Source organism: Larimichthys crocea, chromosome I (genome assembly GCF_000972845.2).
Source record: "Larimichthys crocea isolate SSNF chromosome I, L_crocea_2.0, whole genome shotgun sequence".
Lineage (NCBI taxonomy): Eukaryota > Metazoa > Chordata > Actinopteri > Sciaenidae > Larimichthys > Larimichthys crocea.
In genome coordinates, this window is record NC_040011.1 from 21,683,681 (window position 1) to 21,706,088 (window position 22,408).

The window sequence follows — 22,408 nt, forward strand, 5'->3', positions numbered from 1 at the left end:
AAAACAACAACTTTTTTTTGCAGTCTCTTAATTTGAAAGATCATCTGTGCAAATCACAACAACCAATCAAAAAACACAACAACAAATCAGAAAACACAACAGCAAATCAGACACACGTAAACTCAGATCTGACTACATATATTCCCTGTCATAGCAACAAGCTGCTGTTGCATATAAGAGACGTCCCGTGACCGGTGTATTTTCCTCTGGATTCCACTCAGGAAATGAGAGCAGTCTAACGTTACATGCACTGACATTAGATGAACATGATTAAAAAAACCCTAACGTGATTATGTTAGTACACGATGTAAAATCACGTTACTGTGCACTAAGTCACCTAACGTTACTGTAATTACTGTAGTATTTTCAGGTCTCTATTAATATGGCCCTTCACAATCCACCTCTTAATTTTTACCTGATTTTAATTTGTTGTTGCGTTTTCTGATTTGTTGTTGTGTTTTCTAAATTTATTGTTGTGTTTTCTGATTTGCTGCTGTGTTTTCTGTTTTGTTATTGTGTTTTCTGATTTGTTGCTGTTTTCTGATTTGTTGTTGTGTTTTCTAAATTTGTTGTGTTTTTTTATTTGTTGTTGTGTTTTCTGATTTGTTGTTGTGTTTTCTGATTTGCTGTTGTGTTTTCTAAATTTGTTACTGTGTTTTCTGATTTGTTGTTGTCTTTTCTAATTTGTTGTTGTCTTTTCTAAATTTGTTGTGTTTTTTGATTTGCTATTGTCTTTACTAAATGTGTTGTGTTTTTTGATTTGCTGTTGTGTTTTCATTTGTTGTGTTTTCTAAATTTGTTACTGTGTTTTCTAATTTGTTGTTGTCTTTTCTAATTTGTTGTTGTGTTTTCTAAATTTGTTGTGTTTTTTGATTTGCTATTGTCTTTACTAAATGTGTTGTGTTTTTTGATTTGCTGTTGTGTTTTCTGATTTGCCGTTGTGATTTGCACTTCAGGGCCACCGTAGAAAGCATACGTGTGCGGTACAGATTTTAAAGCCCTGAAAGATAAAATTATGTTTTTGGGCTATATAAATAAAAATGACTTTGCAAACAATGTGCAAAAATCCATAAACACTTCAATATACAGTGAGCTATTAATCCTTTCTCCCCTGACTTTCCAGAGAAACTAGCTTGTTTGGTGTGTCTCCAAATTGCAGAGTTTAATTGTTGTGTAGTGGACCCTTCTCTCAGGGCTGAGCAGCAGTGACTAGACTAACCTTGTTAACATCGACTAAGACAACAAGCAGCTCTTGGTTCTTTGTCTCTGAGCAGAAAAGACAAACAAAGAACATAGCAACCATGAACTGGCCAGATGTAAATGGAGCAATTCACCATCTAATTCAGCAAATCCAGCCTGTCTTTTATCTGCACTGCTACAGAGAACAAATGAAAGGTTAATATGTTTAAATAGCAGCTACCACTCCTTTAAAGTTCTCTTGTTTACCTCCAGGAAGAACACACACATCTTCCTTTGTTTTCCTGAGTGGAAACACTTCTTGTGATAAAGAAAAAGAAAGAAACACATGCAGTATTTTACACTTTCTGTTACTCTTGGCCACATCATGGGTTTCGTCTGTGTTTTCACAAATGATGCAAAAAAAAAAAAAAAAAAAAAAAAAAAAAAAAAAAAAAAAAAAAAAAAAAAAAAACACACAAAACTGGACAACTTGAAACTTTTCTAGCTGTACATTTAATGCAACCTTAGTCTTTTGGATGTAGATTGCTAATTACAAGTCTGGTGAGATTCTATATTTTTCTTATTATAAATGAATGTGATGTGTAATAATCTCAGTTGGGTTTAGGTTAGCTGATTTTAGAGGACAGGTCATCTGATGGCGCACTCCATCAGTCTCCTTCTTGGTCAAAAGGTTCTCACATAGTCTGAGAGGCTGTTGTGTGCCATAAATGATACCAAAACATTAAAAAGTACAATCAAATGAATTTATTTTGTGGTAAAAATAAACAAATTATGATGGAACAAATGATTCACTTTTGTAGTTAATCTGTTCTCTTGCCAGCTATCGTTGTATAATCACGGTAGACCACCTGCTGTTGTAATGTTAATGGACTGGCATAAGCTCACACTGGTCAGAAACTCCCAGTGTGTGAACGCAAAGTGAGAAATTGTTGGAATATAGCCTCCATGTTCAAATGTCCAACTTCACACCAGAAATAAACACCTGTTCAGATTAAGGCTATGCGGAATTAACAGCGTGAACGCTTTGAATGACAGGTGGGTGCCATCACAAGTGGCTTTTTTGAGCCATGAACAACTCTGAGGTGACATCACAGAGACTACATTTTTGGAGGGATTAAAGGAAGGTTATGTGTATACTGAAAGGAGTCCGCAGCAAGAGGTGGCTAGCTGCGGGGTAGTCTGAAATGCTGGCTTGATGAATAACTCAGATGGAGCAGCATCTCCTGTTGCTTGGCTGAACATCCCTCTGCAGGTCTGGGAGGTTGCGTGTGAGATGGAGAGGTGGGGGTTGAACAAATCCTTTTCCCTGTCACTGCACTGCTTGGTAATTTAATCTAATACCACATGTCAGATCGATTTGTGTATGGTTATAGGGTACAAGTCGCTGTGAGGCAAGTGCACAGCAATTCCCTGCCACATCCAATTAGCAGCCCCAGTGGTGAAGGGGTGGAGTAGGCTGAGGGGTGGGGTGCATGGCCAGTAGCTGTTGCAGGTGTTTATGTGGCGCTTAATAACAGTGACGCATATTCTATAGTACGTAGACAGCAGTGTGCATGGTAGATATTTAATATTTTAAAGGGATCATTGTTGCATTGCACACTCTGAACGATACACTGAATACTAGTCTACAATGGGCAGCCTGCTATGTCAATATATTAGAGAGACCTCAGCGCATTTAAAAAGATGCAAGTTGACTCAAGGAATCCCATTTGTGACACCGTCATCATTCACAGATGCTCTGTTCTCATTCCATTTATGATTAACTCCATAATATCGTGACAATTTTCACATCCACTGAAAACCTCTCCCCACCACAGACCACTTGTACTCAAATGCACTGGTGCATTCACATCTGTCTACACTATGTCAATACAGAAAATATTACAACCTGAACATGAAACACAAACACACAGAGTAATGGGCCAATATTAATGATTCAATACTTTCAGAGTGGCAGCTCAATTAACGTCGTATCTGTAGAAAAACAGATGGATGTAGAATGTAGCAGTAAATCACTATGAAGTTTACTTTTACACTTGTGTTTGTTCCGTGGATCAATCTGAATTTTCAAGTTGCCTTTTTATCATAGGAAACAGGATTCAAAAGCACAAAGAACAAAAGGAGTTGTTATGGAGACTCGGGCAAACAAAAAGGTGCTTCGCCTCATTTGCACTTGTATGGACGGCAACAGTGGTTTGGTCGCCCACACAGCCCCTCTTTGTAGCACTGTCATTGTCCTGCCATTAAAAAATAATGATCTGTTATGACTGTTGCGTCATCCTAGTTTATCCTGACAACTAAATTCTAAACTACTAGCACTGGTTCAGGAAGGAGTAAGACATCATTTTCCTTCTTATCAAGTTGGCATTTCAGTCTTCCCTCTCTTTTGAACATGAACGCATGTCTGTCACAAGCACTATGCCTATCTCCTCCACTGCCAGCTCACCGCTTGCTTTAGATGCTGTGTCATATGGCTTAATATAAGAATAAACACCTTAAAGAACATTTAAAAAAAAAGGCGTTTACCCACAAGCACTTCACTTTTACTTAACATTCATTTAACATTTGCACTAAGGTTAACATGCTACAGGTCTCGCCTCTGCTGGTCCTTTCAACTCCTGTTAAACAATGATCAGAACAGTCAACTTGCACACAGCCTTATCCCTCAGTGAGTAGGAGAGGAAGAGCATGACAAAAATAAATGCTATTATTTCATTTGGCTCTGCTGCTGCACAAAACGTCGTATATAATATCATTTTTGTTGAGGAGAAGTAGAAACAACAAATATACTCACTGGTTACCATCACTCTAAATAACACTGACAAAGCAGAAGAAAAACAGACGAGCCTACGTCATGTCAGCTGTCAGATCATTCTAGATGGAAAGAAAGGCCATTCAGAGTAATTTCATAAATAAAGAGCCTGTATTATCTCGACTTACAAAACCACTATAAGGCGTCTGTTAAACCAACATGAAAATACAATCTGGCTCACAGTTGGTAGTAAAGTACAAACCTTTGATTAATCATAAATGACTGAAACTGAAATACATGGTAATGCTTAAATTTTCTGTGAAATTTTCCATAAAGATAACGTACTTTTGTACAAAGTACTTTGTACTAATTGGGACACTTCCAGTTTAAAGAATAACAATCAGGGAATAGCAGATCAGATGAAGGTGCAACAAGCAGTAAAAATATGGAGAAACCTTTCAAATAATAAATCATTTAAAATTAAATAATAAAAATAACATCAATGACAAGAACAACAATGGAGTGAAATGATCAAAATTAAATTCGATTTTTCAGGAAATTTCAAGGTAAATTATTAGAAGAATATTTATGTTCAGGGGCGGTGCTGAAAGCTCAGTCCTTGCTGTGGAAGCCCAGGGTTCATATCCAACCTGTGGCTCTTTGCCACATGTCATTCCCCATCTCTCTCCCCACATTCCTGTCACTCTTCTGCTGTCTCTATCAAATAAAGCTTTCTCTTTAAAAAAAAAAAAAAGAAGTAGAAGAAGAAATTTATGTTCAAACCCATAACATAAAGTTTCACCAAATGTTTTTTCAAATGTTATTTGTTATATTAACTAAATTCACAAAGTAATATTAGTCTGAACACTATTTCCAGCATTTCCAGTGTATGAGCAGCATTTTAGACACTGCAGCAAGTTACAGGTCATTTCTTTTCTAATGAGAGGCTGTGCCTTTATGATGAGAAAAAAATAAAAATAAACATTCTAAATGAAAATAGCAAGAAAACTGTAATATGGCTCTGGCTCTGTGTGTCATGCACATAGCGACTGATCTATTGAGTTTCCTCTGAGATGAATTGATCCGTAGAAGAAGCGATTAGAAACAAACAGCTTGTGGGACAAACTGCTCATGTCTTTAATCTACTTCTTAGCACACGGCCAGCTGTTGTCAAGCAGAATTACAATGGGCCATTTAATTGGTATGGCAAGGTGGAAATGGATGATGAATGTGTCACCGACCATAAGTCAATGTCTGCGTTAGAAAAAAAATGACAAAGGTGATAGGCTCCCTTAGGTGCTATTTGATTATGTGCTGGATGTGCATGTTGACATGACAAACAATGCTGGCATTTGTTTTGAGGCAGTGACTAGGCATAATCACATTGTTTAGTTCCCAGATTAGAGACCTTTACAGAGCTTCAGACTTCCCCTCAGAAAAACGATGAGTCCACGTGTCATAAGAAAATTACAGTGAGTCCCTTTTAGGACTGAATATCAAACTTTGATGCATTCTGACTGAAATGTGTCACAATTATTAATTATTATTAGGTTTTAATAATTAATAGGTTTGTCGAGGCTGGTATTGAATGCTTAGTCAAATTCTTTGTTGTGTTTGATCAGTTATTTCCATTCAAAACATTTGATTATTTTGTTGTTGCAGTGTTCAGGTCGTGTCCAACTGGATTCTATGCAACTTCTTCTTTTTTAAAATCAGTGTTTAATAATTTATTGATTTTATTTATTCTAATCAATGTATGGCATCATTTTATTTATTTATTTTTTAAATTCTAATAATTGCTGTGTATTTCTGTTTTTATTTTTTGTTCTGTGAAACAATTTTGGCTGCATGTTTGCATGAAAGGTGTTCTGTAAACAAACTGAAGCATTTTGATATATTTTGTTAAATGAAAAATTGAGTCAGAATATCTTTATGTATTTGAAAGGTTATAAAAAATAATTTTGTATTTTTATTGTCAAAACATGTCAATCAGCAGTTTCAGTCCCATCAGTACATATACTGCATGATACGTTTACAAAATGAGCAACACTGTGATAAATGATTTTTTCCATACTACCTACTCCAACTTGTACTGCACAACATTTGGATTGGAATGTGAACCAGTGGTCTGTCTGACACTTCATACCATAGATGACTCATTGCTGTTTAGTGTGGGTGTGCATGTGCACGTGTATGTGAGCCTCCTCATCAACCAACTGTCTTTCATCAGTTGTCTGGGGCAGATTAAAGACACAAAGACACCCTGAGTGGAAGATCAAACAACCACCAGGATGGGGAGGGTGTGTCATGTGTGTTTGTGTGCCGTGCGTCAGAGATGCTAAAATCACCTGCAGAGAACTGGCTGCTCTCCCTCTTTGAGCCCAACTGGTTCTTTCTGCGTGTGTGTGTGTGTAGTAAATATGAAGTAAATATTGACTACAGCATGAGAGGCTAATAAATAGAAACTAAGAGAGGATAAGAGATGGTGTAATGCTGATCCTGAGGTCTTGGGTGACAGCTCTGGACATGTTTTCAAGATACAACTGAACAATAAAACATGAACATGAATTTGCAGTTATACAGTACATTTAATCAGAAAACTAAAGTTTTCTTCTCTCTTTTTTTTTTTTGGGCCTTTTTTATGGGCTGAAATATGTGCCACCAGAAACTGAATTTGAATTGTTTACATTTGAATTTGAATAGCTTAAGTTGAATCATTGCATTGAAAAACTGAATACTCAAATTGTAATTTGAAAATGAATTAATTAGTTTGGAATTGAACATTCAGTTCTCACAATTCAAATTCAATTTTCTGTGACAAACATCCAGGTAGTTGAGGCAGAGCAATCGAGCACAGATACACAGGACGCCTCACAGGGTGCCAATCAACACCTACGAGCATGTAACATAGTGGTCATTTGTTGCCACCCGTCATGAAACGGAGTAGGAACTGCTTTATGGCGTTTTATTCAAGTCTAGTGTTGCCACCAGTCCCGTTATTCCCAGAATTGTTCTCTTTTTCCATCAGCTGTCCTGGGGAAAAAAAATTTCCCCCGGGCACAATTTGTCCCGTTTTTTGGGACGCAATGTAACTAGTGAAGAGTTTTTTCAGCCAAATATGTGGAGAACAATAAAATAATGCCAAAAAGTCCCATATGTTTTTGCCTTATTTTCCCTTAAGCATGCCACTTAGCAAAGCAAAGAGCCTCCAGAAAGTTGAAGGGAACTGGTCATTCAATAGAAATATTATTATTATTCTGTCACTTTGCAGTCACTTTGGGCCCTCTGTCACGCTGCTCTGTGTGCCCCCCTGAACGGTTAAATAGCTCCAGAAGCATGGGTACCTTTCTGCACTACAGGACAAAGGAAACCAAATAAACGGAACAAATTGTGTCCCGGGAGAGATTTTTTTTTTGGATGTTTGTCACAGAAAATTGAATTTGAATTGTGAGAACTGAATGTTCAGTTCCAAATTAATGAATTCATTTTCAAATTACAATTCAGATTCAGTTTTTCAATGCAATGATTCAAACTGAACAATACAAATTCAAATTATGTGATTCAAATTCAGTTTTCAATGCAATTATTCAAGTTAAGCAATTTCAAATTCAAATGTAAATGATTTAAATTCAGTTTCTGGTGGCACATATTTCAGCCCATACTTTTCAGACCATTGTAGGGTTGAAATATTCTGAAAACGTGTAAAAAAAAAAAAACGAGAATTTACAAAATTGAAGGTTGCTCCTCATTATTTTAGCACTAAAACAACCAGATTTCATGCAGGTCCACTTGAATATCTGCTGTTCCTCAATCACAGGCACACAGCACACTGCTTACTGCAGGACTATTGAGGCCACGCCCCCTACCTGCACAGGTGATTTCTGTACCTGGACCACACTTTAGAGCCCAGAGCACACAGAGACTATTCAAGACACACATTTGAGTTTGTGGACTACATAATATTGTTCAATAGAATAATTCAAACTTGATAAAGTTCTACTTACAAATAAATCTGTAGAAATGTTTTTTAATTGTTTTATTTTGCATGTCTGCTTATGACAAAACAAAATGTTTAGAATTATATTTGGATATGATACAGTTAGCTTAAATTACCCGAAATTTACAGTTAATTCCCATACATTTCCATAATTCCCATGGAGTTTCCGATTTTGAATATTTCCCATAATTCCCCAGCTTAACTTCCCATGGAAATTTTCAAAGAAGACAGAATAAAGGAACATTTGAAGTCAGAAATATTTTTCTGTGTTAACAACAGGGATTTGGTAAAAACACATCACTATATTTATGTCCTTCTAATCATCAGGTATGCATAAAATACAAACTTTTAATGTGCGTGTGATCTTTTCATGTCAGTCATGAGAAGCAGGGATTATTATTATCGTTTTCATTCATTTTCACAAATTAAACTGCCTTCTATATTTCCTGTACAGTCTGTCTCTAATCAGTGAAGTTTCACATTGCTGTGGATGAAACTTTCCGACTTCTTTGAAGTCTAGAAAACTAGATATAAACTCAAGGCTCTGGGCACACACCATACCCAGTGTCCATTCAGCCACATGCAGCCATAAATACACATGTTCTTTTCATACAACACAACATGTTGAACTGTAGTGTGTTGTGTGTTTGTGTACGTGCACATACACACATGTTGTACGTCCCTTCGGTCAAGTTGTCAGCAAGCATCAGCACTCAGGGCCGACGATGGAATCGACAGGGCAGATGTGCAAACACGCCTGACAGAATCCCCACCCCCCCAACCTCAACACAACATAAATGAGTAATAAAAAAGAAAACACACACACACACACACACACACACACACACAATCTCACTCTGTAATGGAACAAGGCTTCATTTGCTCAGTTCACAGGTGGTCTGTGTATTGTCCAGATGCAAGCACACACAGCACAATGAAGTGGCTGAAGTAAACATCGACCAATGGGAGGCAGCGGAAACAAAGGAACCTCTTTCTCTGTATCATAAATATGACAAAGGGGAATCTATTCTGAGCTATTAGCATGGTGTCGCCTTAAAGCCCAAAATGTTTTATGTTGACACTTGGAACAGCCACACTCATACAATAACCTTTAGAAATGCACTGATGCATCGGCTGAACATCAGCACTGGCCGACATTCGCCTCCTTAACTGCCATCGGCAAATAAAGATGACATTCACCGATGGTAGTGTTGATTTACATGTCACATGAACGTTGTGCTGAGGAGAAACCTTTCTTTTTTTCCTTTTTTTGGAGATGTAACTTCGAAACCCCACTGAATGTCTCTGGCACGTTGCATACGTGCCATGGTTTTGGGCCGTCCTACACAAGATGTTTCAGAAGCGCTTAGCCCGCCAGACTTTGTTTACTTGCTCAGATTTGGCCATTTTCCCGGTGTATGTTCTTCTAAACATGCTTCTACATGTGTAAATATGCTATGTAGTTAATTCGTTTTTACGACCGACAGTTTGAATGGGGTATTTTAATTTTACTCTGGACCCTTTCCAGTTCGCCTACTGTCAGAATAGGAGTACTGATGACGCCATCTCCACTGCGCTTCACTCCACCCTCTCCCACATGGACAACAACATCACCTATGTGAGTTTAAAATAAATGTCTTATTTGTAAGAGATCTGTGCGCTGTGTGAACTGAGAATCGGTCAGTCTGGTGAGAGAAGCGACTAAACAAGCGGAGATTTAGTGCCAATCTAGGCACTCTTACTGTTCCTTACAGAATGTGGGGGATTGTGGCTCCAGGAAAACAGTGTGTAGCTGCATTAATGAAACGAATATCTCAGGTCCTCCCGGGAGGAAAGAGGGGACGAGATGTGTGGGCTATCTGGACGACGTTAGAGACACACTGTTGGCGCTGCCTCGGCTTACACGGGACTCACACAGGAGGTGGAACGGCAGCGGAATGGTCCTTTGCCCGGCGTCAACTCACACCGGACGCGGATCAGCTGCGGAACGGCAGCGGAGCGACCCTGACGTAATTACGCGAGATCACGCGAGAATCCTGGACGTACGCGAGACCCCGCGTATAAACAGTGTATAAAAAACAACAACAACATACAGCTGACTTTGCTTCTCCGACGTGGAGGAGATTATAAAAAGCATCTGTTGTGTCATAAATGATTGTGTGTTGTTCCACTTCAACAATTAGTCTCTCGTCTTTCATGTTGAGACCCTTGGACCGATCTTTGATCACCTGGTGCCACCGGTCATGACGTAACATTGATGTGAAGTTGTAAAAAGCTACATGAACTGCGTATTGTGTTTTATTTTGAAAGGGGGCGGAAATTTATTACGTTGATTCTGTGTTGGATTTCCTGTCTGGTGCGCAGTGCTCTGTTGAAATTTAGGAGGTTTAGCCGCGGCTCGCGGAAAAAATAGAAATCTTGTGGAAAGCTCGCGCCGTGGCGCGGAGAGCTCCTCCTGGGACGCTTCTGAGCCGCGCCCTGTGTGAGTGCTCTCATTGACTAGACTGGCAGCTATTTGCTACGCTGACCGCGGCAGTGCCGTCCCGCTTCCGTTCCGCGTCCGGTGTGAGTTGGCCTTTAGAGGTTGACAGCCCAGAGCGGGGGGTCTGTGCAGGTGGACAGAGGCGAGGAGACTGCTTCAGACTAGCCCCAGGGAGACCCCCAGACCGTCTGATTATGGCTTCCTTCAGCAACCTACAGCGGTCAATTACTGCAGTAGAGCAACGAGTAGCCTTTCCATGGCTCACTGCAGACGCAGCCGCAGTGACTTCAGGGTAGAGTTGCACGGTATACACGGTACCCCGCGGTGCCAAATCATAACGGTTCCTACTATACTAGAAATTCTACACGACGGTACTACCGTGGATTACTATACTACCAGTGCCAGTTTCCGCTACATAACGGCCGCCTCTGCTCTTCTCCCGTCTTCTCACTGCATGCTACTCCTTTGTAAACAAACCAACATGGCAACTACTGTAACCGAACTACACAGCTGCTGAATGATTGGCTGTTTGCCTGTTACTGGTGATGTCCGGGGATATGATAGGCTGTTTCCACACGCTGGGTCCGCCCATCTGTTAGCTGATTGGCTGTTTGCCTGTTAAACAACAAGCTAAAGTTCTGTCTCGCCCAGACGCGTGCAGGGCTTACAGTCCCAAACATGAGACAACACACTCACCATGGCAGAAGCACCGGGCCCGAGCAGCGAGTCTGCTGCGTTGTCGTCGTCAGTGGCAACACTAATTTTGCTCAAAAAAACAAACTCGTTGTTTCAAACTTGTTTCAGTCTAATTCTTACTTCACCAGTATTATGTTTATCATGCACCAGACATTAGTAATTAATAAGTATTTATAACTTGTACAAATACATTGCAGTTCACAAAAATAATAAGAATAAAAAAAGGCTGCAGTATCGCGATAATACCTGGAACTGTGATACTTTGTCTGGTATAGTATCGTGGTTACTCATTTTGGTATCGTGACAACTCTACTTCAGGACTAGGTGAGGTGGAAGCTGCAGGTGCAGCGTCAGGGACGGAAGCATCCTCCGGCAGAATGGTGAAGCGGTTGAAGTTAGCCAACAGAGGCTGTAGATACGGACCAGCCGAGACCCTCCTGCGCCCGCGTCGCACCACTTCAGTCCAAGACGGCTGGGTCCAGGTGTTGGCTCGGTTCGGCGTGGAACTGTGAACTGTGAATCAGCAGAGTTAAGGCATCCAGGCCCGATGCAGCAGCCCTGGTGGTGGCCACGGTCTCCACGTCAAGGTTTAAGTGTCGGTGTGCATCGTTACCTGCCAGGGGAGGGTGGCTGCAGAATCGGAGACACGGGTGAAGGAAGCGATGGTGCTGGTGAAGCACCAAAAGTTGAGGACTGTAAATGTGAGATAAGTTTTGACTGGGCAGCGGCAACTGAGACAAAGCCCTCGATCAGCTGATCCCTTTTTCGGAGCTCAGACTCAAGGCAATGGATCTCATTCTTCAACTGTGAGTAAGAAATGGTGCAGTCCACGCACACAGCCATGACACCTGGTACTGTCCAAGTAAGACTCAAAAGTGACGGAATAAAAATAAAATGAATGAAATAAAAAACACAGTTTAGTTAAAAGAATCCAGAGATCGGTAAAAGCATTAAAAGCAGGTTTTGTTTGGCTGAGTAGTGGCGTGTGAGTCTGTGTCACCTATGAGGAGCTGTTTAGTACTCGCAAAAATAATCTAATGTAAGACGGGGGTCCAAACGAGGGCAAATGTGGCTGTTTAGGGTTATCGGCCATAAGCAGCATAAATATTTGTCTGTGATCCGTGTGCAGCCGGGTTATCAAGAAAGAAACTAGTTGAACACATAGCTGGTGAAGTGACGGGAGTAGAGCTAGCTGGCATGCTAACACAACTCTGTTCAGACCAACCAGGTGTGTTCGGATGCTGACGACTGTTTTATACAATAAAAACAAATGCCCATAACAGCAGCTGCTGTGGCAGGTCAGTGGCAGCTGCCTCAGTCACCAGCAGCTGCCTCAGATACTGGCAACCTCAGCAGGTCAGCGGGAAAGTGCCACTACTAGCTGTCGCTGCCACGAATTGAGCCAGCCCTTTCTCTAATCCTAACCCACTATGAAACAATCTCCCGATTTACCGCGTATGTATTTTTTAACCAGTGTGCTCTCTGTCTCTCACCAAACTAAACTTTTTCATGTCACTATTTTGCAGCGTGAATTGTGATTTAGAAGCTGATTCATGAAATAAACAAAGCCAGAACACAACAGGTAGAGTATCAGAGTTTAGATAGTTACGTTTATGTTATGTTTCGCACGTCCTGTGCTAGTGAAGGTTCAGCTGAGTCAACCTGGCACCCTGCGTGAGCGTCGTTAGGGGAAGGGGGCGACTCACTCCACTATTTGGAATTCAAGCTTGGAATTCAATCTTACATATTGTACCTTTTAATAAGTGATGTGCATTAATGATGTTTGACAAACGAAAACATCACTGCACAAACAGAGCGCCTGGGAATTTGAATAGCTCATTAAAAACAAGCCTGTGTTTTACAGGATCATTCAGAACTAGTATTATGACTTTCTATTGGATATGGAACAAGAAACTAAATAACGATATCCACCTGGAAGAGAGAGATTTTCAACCACCCTGGGAAACCATGTGGAGTATGGTTGGATGGTGGATGTATGTGGAGTCCAAGGGCCCTTTACTGCTGACAATAGGTCTCTCTTTGGGAGGACAGACACATGGTGCAGTGAAAAGCAGGAGCAAGTGGCTCACACAGGTTCAAATGAAGGAATATTCAAATGGCATGAAAATCATTAACATACATGAGACAAGCGGCTGTTTTCATAAGGGAAGCGGGGGATACTCCTATCTGGCAATCATCAGGGGGAAAAGGAGTGAGAGTGAGTGAAGAGTGAGAGAAAGATGGCAAATTGACCTTTTCCAGATGGTATAGCCTTTAATCCTTACTACAGAGTCCTGCTGTGGACATGCAGACTGGTAAAGTCTGATAATCAGGCTCAAATGCCACCGTGAATCTGCATTTCTATGCGTATATTAACAAAAAAGGGATACAAGTGCTTTGAAGTGGGTCCACTCAGAGAGGGCTGTGCTGATGGCTATATTGGTTGAGTGTTGTGGTGGTAGGCTTCACATATTCATTACTTACTGGATTGGTGCTGCACCTTCAACTGACCATGGGGCCAGTTCTGGAGTGAGGTTTGTATATGTAAATGTAAATGTAAATGTAAAGTGTGCATGTGCCACAGCTGCATTTTTGTTTGTTACCACACACATATCTGTACACTGTACACTATCTGGATTTCTGCTCCTGCAACATTGAGAGCATCCTGACAGGCAACATCACTGTCTGGTATGGTAGCCATAAACCACAAGGCCCTGCAAAGACTGGTTTATTCTGCTTACGATGAGTGGTGCTCTTTCTCAACTAAAAAGACATCTATGCCCAGACGCTGCCAAAATGAGGCGAGGAGAATCTTTAAGATCAACCACTCGGACAACAGCCTTTTCTCTCTGCTGTGATCAGGAAGAATGTTCTGGACAGACAAGGTGAGCACTGAGAGGTTCAGGAAAAGCTTCTACTTTCAGAACACTAAGATCCTAAATGAAGACTTAAGTGTTCATTCCTCACTGTTTCATTATTTTCACTTATTTAATTCCATTAAGATTAGTTTATACTTACTCATTTACTCACATTACTTCTACAACAGCCACAAATAAACACACACATAAACACAAAATGTCATCATCTTCAATGTAAAACCAGATAATGTCTCTCTGTCTCTGGAACAAAGCGTGTGTGATTGTTAGTAGACAACCCTAGAGGATGAGGAGATTATCCACTAGTTAATCAACCACAGATGATGTTGTTCTGACTGTAGATCTGCTTTTGACATTGGTACTTTAGATACTATTGAATGTGTAATTAATGGAGATCGTATAGATTAAGTTATGCTAGCCTGACTAGCAAGTTAGCTTAACACAAAGCTAGTCTGTTTACTGAAATATGTTTTTACCAATGTTACAGCAGTACAATACACTTAACATTAAATTATTGTGCTTCATGAACCTTATAGCTGTTATATTACAAATTTACATCAGGGACTTCTGCACTAAAGACGGAGAAAGATAGCAAGATAATTTTCAGTGTTGTTTGTGTGTGTGTTTATTAAATTCAGTTGACCACGTTTACGAATCCCAAACACATTTTAATTTGGGATGTGATACAAAAATCATAGACAAGCTTAAATTAAAACTAGTAGTATTTATAGTTTGCATTCACAAAACTGTAAATATTAAACCGGTGTTGGACTCAGCACAATAAAACAGGAACCTATGGGCACCTACTTTACTGAACAGTGCACCGCTATCTAGGCATGAAAGAAGAGGAGACGAAGGTTATGTGCTTAGCTTTGAGAGAAAGACCTGATATTTCACTGCCCCCTTCTGGACGAAGATTCAACTCCCAAACCCATTATGTATTATTAAACATTATATGAAAGCAGGACAGTTACCGTTCAGTGGAATACAAATAATCTTTGAGCCACTGAAAATGTCATTTGGTGTGTGGCAAGGATAGCAGAATCAGACATTGCTGGAGCCAGAGCCAGTAATTAGAGCTGACATTTCACTCTAAAATGGTCATTAGTCACCTCCAAACAAGCCTGATGTGATAACTGCAATATCTCTAAATTGCAGCAATTAGAAAAGGTTTGCCGGAGGGGCATGGAAATTTTCTTTGCTGCTCAAATGTCAACAATAGGACAAGCTGATCAGTGCAAAGAAGATGAAAATAAGATTGTATTAATGTGTCAATAAGACAATGTGTCCAGTATGCCGCATTTACAGAGGAACAGTTTGTTAGTGGTTGAAAATAATGCAGCTTCACAACTGGTAGCACTCAGCAACAGGTGAACTTAAATCAATCAGTGGTTAATTGGCTAGCTATATTGCTGCAAATGGTGGACATAGTAAACATTAAAGTTAAAAATGGATACAATCAGTAGGACTCACTTCGTTTTGTCATTTGTTGTGCTCAAAGTAACCATCTGTATGTTTTATGAACATTATGAAATTAAATCATGTCTGAAAGAGCACGTTATATGTTTTTCCTCGCACTTATTGAGTGTGCCTGCAAGGCCACTATATACTCTTCACCCAGGAAAAGCTTAGTTTTATTATTGAGTTTGCCTGAAAGAGCACACTAGATACTATTCACCGTGTTTATTGAGTGTGCTTGAAAGAGCACACTATATGTTATTCCTTGCACTTATTGAGTTTATTGAGACTATATACTCTACACCCAGGAGAAGTTTAAGTTTATAATTATTGAGTGTTCCTGAAAGCACACTCTTTACTATTCACCATGTTTATTATTGAGTGTGCCTGAAAGAGCACACTATATGTTATTCACCATGCTTATTATTGGTGTGGGTGCCCAGAGGGCGACCACTATTCTCTAATTGTTCAAATCTTTATTATTATTTTTCTGTCTTCCATGCCGCGTAACTACACCCACAAATTCTGTCCTACAAAAAGAAAAAATTATATCACTAGATTGAGGTCATTTAGGACATGTTTGCTTGTATACAACTTTGTTCTACTATTAATACTTCACAAATTCTTTTCAATTCAACTTTTTCTACAGATTTTTTACCATTTGAAATACATTGTAAGCTTCAAATCTTTCTACAAACCTTCTACAAACCTACATTTTAAACTACTTCTCCTTCTCCTACAGACTTCATTCAAATTACAATTTGTACACAAGATCTTAAACTATTTAACGTGTATATAACTTTTTAAAAAATCTTTCACCGTTTTTAAACTATCAAGGCTTAATATTGAGCAAGTTTTTACTCAAATTCTGCGTTTATAATGGGTGTGTATTGCGTCTGCTAGAGTGAGTGATGTCATAGCTAGAGTGAGGACCAGAGATAAAAATCAGTGAAAAAATAAAATGTAAACGACTAGCATGGCCACAAATGTCACACAAAGTTTATACAATTTTCGCCTGAAAATCGGTAAGGAAATTGTCTACGAGATGAGGATGCTGATGGTCATTTCGGCTTTTGGTTTGCAGCACATCTTTTTGGTATTTTTGATAGACACACAGAGAAGACAAAAGGCTTTCCCTACAAAATAAAAGACTTTTTAAAAATCTCTCCTTAACAGACACAAGCACATACAAGCATGCACATACATACAGATGGACAGACAAAGACCGAAAGACAGATACACACACACATACACAGACAGACAGACAGACAGACAGACACACACACACACGCACAAAGATATATCTGTTATGGCCTTTTCAAGCTTTATAGTACAGTATAGAGACAGCTGAAGAGTGACAGGAACGTGACAGAAACGTGGGTGGGGCGAGAGAGACGGGGGAATGACATGCAGCAAGGGGCCGCAGGTAGGATTCAAACCATAGGCCGCTGGGGCAAGGTGGGCACCCACACCGCACTTTCCGTAGGAAATGCAGTTTTCTAGTTATTAGTGTGTTTGCCCAGGGGGGCAGGATGCTCACAGTGAAGCCGGTTCAATGATAGGAAGTACGGTTTGGCCAGAAATCCTTCAGCTGCAGTTGACTTCTCTGCTCTGATTGGTGGCCTCCACCTGACCACTCACACACACGCTGACAGCTACTTAATGTATGGGGGCAACAGGGCCACAGTCAGGCACACTCGAAATTTCTTTAGAAATTTTTCTAGTTGTGTTTAATGTTTTTATACCAAATAGATTTAAATTTATTTAAACTTTTGGTTTTTTAAAGCGTCATTTAGTGCAATGCTAGCCCAGAGAAATGAGAAGGAAAATGGGGAGGAAAGAGAAGTAAAGTCAGACACAGAAACACACCTGTTTGATGGAGCTGCGAGTCTTCTCCTTCCACTGGTGGCTGCTCAGCTCCAAGGTGCAGTGAACATAGGTTTCTCTGTCATAGGAGCCCAGGATGAACAGTCTGCAGATATAAAGAAGACATGCAGTGAGGAAACTACAGCAATTGTGAGCTTCCATGACTACAACAATTAGAAGCACTAATCAAGTCAAATCTATGTCCACTCGACGCTCTTAGTCATGTCTTTGAAGGCCTTAAAACTGATTTTCTAAATCTGCTTCTTGCCCTGAGTAAGACGTATGTGTATCTGGACTCTTCCATTCTCCCTTTGCTCACTGTCAATCAGATCAAATGAAGATCATACCCACACAGCTTATCAAGCAGTTGATAAGTGTTAAACTTATTCATAATTCCTTAATTTCTACACCTCAGACAGGTTCACCAATAACCTTGAAAGTTTTTCATACATCACTGATTCTAATTTTAGATTTGTTCATTGGCAGCAACTAATTGTTATTTTCATTTTTGTTCTGATGCATTGATAATTGAGTATATTCAAACAGAGCAAAACAGCAAATGAAGCTGTAACCAGAGTGATTACAGGTCTAGTCTCGGAATCGACTGCATTTTTACTCGGTCTTGTCTCGGTTTCGGACAAAGCGGACTCAGGATTTTATTTCAAGACTGGTCAAGACCACAACTGTGGGGATATGAAGAAACTGCCTGTGCATTTTTGAATTAACTTGTTAATATCATTACTGCAACATATTGCATATCTGCAACCGATTGCTTCTAGTACGACCAATAACTTGACTCATTTATCATTTTTGTTACTGTTAACGGCCGTCACCCCTCCTGCCCCCTTTCACACGCCCCCCACAAAAGTGCATGTGAGTGATAGGAGAAGAGGCCATGAGAAGATGTCAGCCAACTCGTCTATAATCAAATTTGGTTACCTGAACCACAAAGACTTTGTGCACAAATACATCCAAAAGAAAACACAGCGCAACTTGTAAATTCTGTGAATGATGCTAACAGAGACGGCAGAGGAAGCATAAAAAAAGGTAAGCTAAGTGTAAATAAGGACAGCGATTACCTCACTGCATTACCTTTGCGTGAGAGTGAGGAGCCAGGCCATGTGTCTTATTCCTACGTTACGTTTTTTCTTGTTATAAAAAATGACGAGACAGGTGACGTAAAGCTATGTAGCTAATGTGTATACAGTCGTCCCTCGCTATATCGCGGTTCACTTTTCGCGGACTCGCTGTTTCGCAGATTTTTTTAGTGTAATTTTGCATGCTTTTTTTTTTACAGCGTACCGTACAGTATGAGCGCGCATTGTGTTCTGCGTCCTAAATTGGCTAAGGGAGAACCGCACATGTGTTCTGCGTCCTGTTTAAGAGAGTACTGCACAAAGTGTGTAAAAAGGTGTATAAAAGTGTGTGGTTAGGGGTTTTACGGCCTTAAAACATGTATAATAATTGTAAAACTTACTTCGCGGATTTCGTTCATTGCGGGCTATTTTTAGAACGTATCCCCCGCGATAAACGAGGGACCACTGTATGTTATGTTACATCAGTGTCAGGATACACGCCACGCTCCCTCTCCTGGGTGAGAGAGCTAGAGTCAGCCTATAAGCCACTACTTTTTTCCAACGCTTTGAACCATGTGGCTTATACAAAGATGCAGCTTTTCTATTGATGTTTCTTCAGCCGCCACGGGGTGCTTTAACAGGAAGTGCAAAAACGAGACAGACAGGGGAAGTCAGTGCAAAGAAGAACACGCTAGTTTTTATTTAGCACATGCAACACAAAACACACGACGAATTATTAACAGCGAATTATTTTCACACCCTCACCCCCTCATCATGGAAAGGACATGAAGAAGTTTGTATGATGCAGCTTTTAAGTTGAAGGCCATCGATCTGGCTATCCAGGAAGGAAAAAGAGCTGCTGCACATAAGCTTGGCGTTAATGAATCCATGGTGAGCACTTTTACTGCCGTGTTACAGGCACTGTTCGGAAACAATCAGTTCAGGTATATAAATAAACATTTACGGTACAAAATCTGTCTGTGTATCCGGTAAATATCTAATTTCTCAACCAAGATATCAGCTTATAGTCCGGTGCGGCTTATATATGTAATTTTTTATTTTTTTTTACAAAAACGTAGTAGGTGCGGCTTATATTTGGGTGCACTCTATAGTCCGGAAAATACGGTAACTCTATGTAGTCAAACACTAGAGCTTATGTTTGTTGTAAGCTACTCTTTCTGGCTCGCTCAATCACTTAAGTTTTTCTCACACACAAATACACATCTGTCCCTTTTATCCCTTTTCCATGGAAGTCTATTCACATTAAAGATGATTATAATTTCAGTGTTATGGTAAGAAAATTAACTGGTTTGGCCATGTCAACCATATGGTTGTGTAACTATTTGAAAGCTATTTGAAAACTATTTGGTTGCCTTAATGCCCTTGCTGTATATGATCCACACATTTTTGTTCTAATACAGTACACAGATTTTACATACAGTTATGAAGTTTTGATACTTTTACTTTCTGTACATCTTACCCCATTATTTTAAAGATTGCTATTTGATGTAATTGTTCATGTCACCAGATATCTTACGGATTCTTTCGCCCTGAATTTTAGGTTCCTGGAGTACAAGGCAGGACAAGACAAAGATGTCCCTGCCCAGAAAGTGCAGGTCTACAGTTTGCATTCACCAAGGCAACAAGCCATCATCAAAGATTTACTGTGTTAGGTGGATGGTAAATCATTCAATACAGTGTTAAATAAAAATGGTTAAGTTGATTTCAGCCCATTAGTGTTTGTATTTGTTTGCTTATAGAAAACAGAGGGAAATTCCCACACATGAAATTCATCTCTGCAGTGTCTTTTGATTATTTTATCAAGACGTTTCATTATGCATACGTATAATATAGGTCAACAAAAGAGGTGAATTAACAGGAATCTTTATTTGTTTTCTGTGGGTGTTTTTATGGGAATGTGGATTACTTAGAGATCTATCTGAGAGGTGCTTATGGTTTGCATGTTCCACATTTTATCATAAGTGTGTCATGGTCTTGGTCTTGTCTCTGTCTCGACCCCTCAAAGTCTTGGTCTTGTCTTGGTCTCAATGCACTGTGGTCTTGGTCTCGGTTTAGGTGGTCTTGACTACAGCACTGGTTAGCGGCACTTCATCCATCCTCATAGTGCTTTTCTGCCTGTGAAAACAGCTGGAATATACATCGGTCTCTTTCAAGTGTCCAACTCCATGAAAGTGTATTTATTATTGAATCACAAACAATTACTCTGTATGCAAAACCAACAGGTCCAGCTTGACATTCCGCTCTCTCTTTATGTCAGCATTAATGACTTCAGCTAAGGGTTATTTTCATCTGTTCATCTGCTGAATTATTTCTTAATTTATCAATAACATGTTTGGTAGATAGTAAAAAAATCTGTATTGTCCAGAGACATCTTCAAATTTATCGTATCTTCAAACAGATTTAATTTACTAGGAAAAAAAAAAAAAAAGATAGAGAGAGAGAGAGAGACACCGTTTTTTTGCGTACTGCTGCCCTCTGCTGTGCTAAGGAGATTGATGCATCAGACAGAGAAGTTCTTCCTGGACTTCCCCCATCTGAATACAACATAACAGCAGTGAAACTGCACTGTTTCATGGATAGTGACTGTTGACCATTTCCTTTGCAAGATTTCACAGAACATGCTAAATGGGTGGAAAGTTCCCTTGCCTGGACGTTTACTACACCAACAATCAACTTTAATGTCTGGGCGGAAGGAGAAGGAAGAGAAGAGGAGAGACTACGATTATAATGGCCACCATGTGAATTATTAATGATTGAGCCTGATGTGATCATCCTGTGGTCTATCAAACACACCCAACCACATCCAAGCATGGTCTCACACACACACACACACACACACACACACACACACACACACACACCAAAGAGCACAAATAACTCGTCTGTCATAGTCCAGGCTAATTGATTTGACTCTTTGGCCAATAAAATTTAAACATGGCAGCTTTGGACAAAGAGTTTGTGTGTTTGTCTGTGAGAGGAGAGCCTGGTCAGAGTGTGGTCTGTCAAATATAATGGGCCTGTTACATACTACCTAACAGCAGCTGACACTGTCGTGATGAGGGAACAGTTTAAATTCAGATTCAGACCTGACCGTGTTTCTCTGATGTCGTCTTTATATGAGCAGCTGATTCAGTCAGAAATGGTTTGTATTTTGTCCCTTTCTCTTTGAAAAGTCTCCATGGAAGTGCATTTTGAAATGCTGACTGGTCAAAAAGGCAAATAAGCATGTGAGTGTAATGCTGTGTAGCAGCTGACTAAATAAATTCTCACCCTGTGGGAAACACTGCTATCACAAAGTTCTCACAATATGTTCTTTAATATAGAGGCCTGGGGTGGCTACGCAGAGAAAAATAGATATATATTGAATGCTACTGCATGGACACAAGATACAGTTCATTCCAACATTTGATTAATCATTCAACGACAGCGTTGTTGCTAAGTTACTGAAGCTGTCACACCGAGCACAACCACCATAACAAGACCTAGAGCTGTGCCAGCTAGTTGTCCTTAAGCAGGCTGTTGGCTAATCAGAAGAGGTGTTTTGGTGATTCAGACACAGGATGGGCTGACCAGTAAAGGGCTGAAACGCTCGCTTGTGCTTCAGCTCATAAATTCGAACTTTACCTGCAACTACTGCACATGTTCAACCTCAACAGAGATGAGAAGGAAAGTGTGATGTCTCACTCCTCACCTCCAGTAAAAAGTTGAATTCTTCTTTTTTTCCCACTTTTCCAATCAGACAAGTAAGTTGTTACAGATACATTAAGTGTGTGGGGAAGTACAGGAGGAATTCAACGTCTCACCTGCTACATTCAATGAGGGTAACTCTGAGTCGGCCTTCCACCAGCCTGCTGTCCTGGACTGACAGGTCCAAATCACAAGCCGAACCGAGCGGAGCCTGGACTTGGAACGGGAAGAAGGGCTTGTATCTGAAAGAGAGACAGAGAAAACAGCAGTCCATTTTAATTCAAGAATCCACCACAG

General features: G+C 40.0%; 1 protein-coding gene across 1 annotated transcript in view; it reads right to left on the minus strand.

Moving 5' to 3' along the window:
• Window positions 1-22,408, minus strand: part of pdzd8 (PDZ domain containing 8) — a 50,196-nt gene that overhangs the window by 12,112 nt on the left and 15,676 nt on the right. Inside the window, exons 2-3 of the mRNA XM_010743901.3 lie at window positions 22,228-22,353; window positions 17,331-17,433 (exon numbers count right to left, since the gene is read on the minus strand). Coding sequence (XP_010742203.2) covers window positions 17,331-17,433; window positions 22,228-22,353 — 229 coding nt within the window. The remainder of the gene's footprint in view (window positions 1-17,330; window positions 17,434-22,227; window positions 22,354-22,408) is intronic.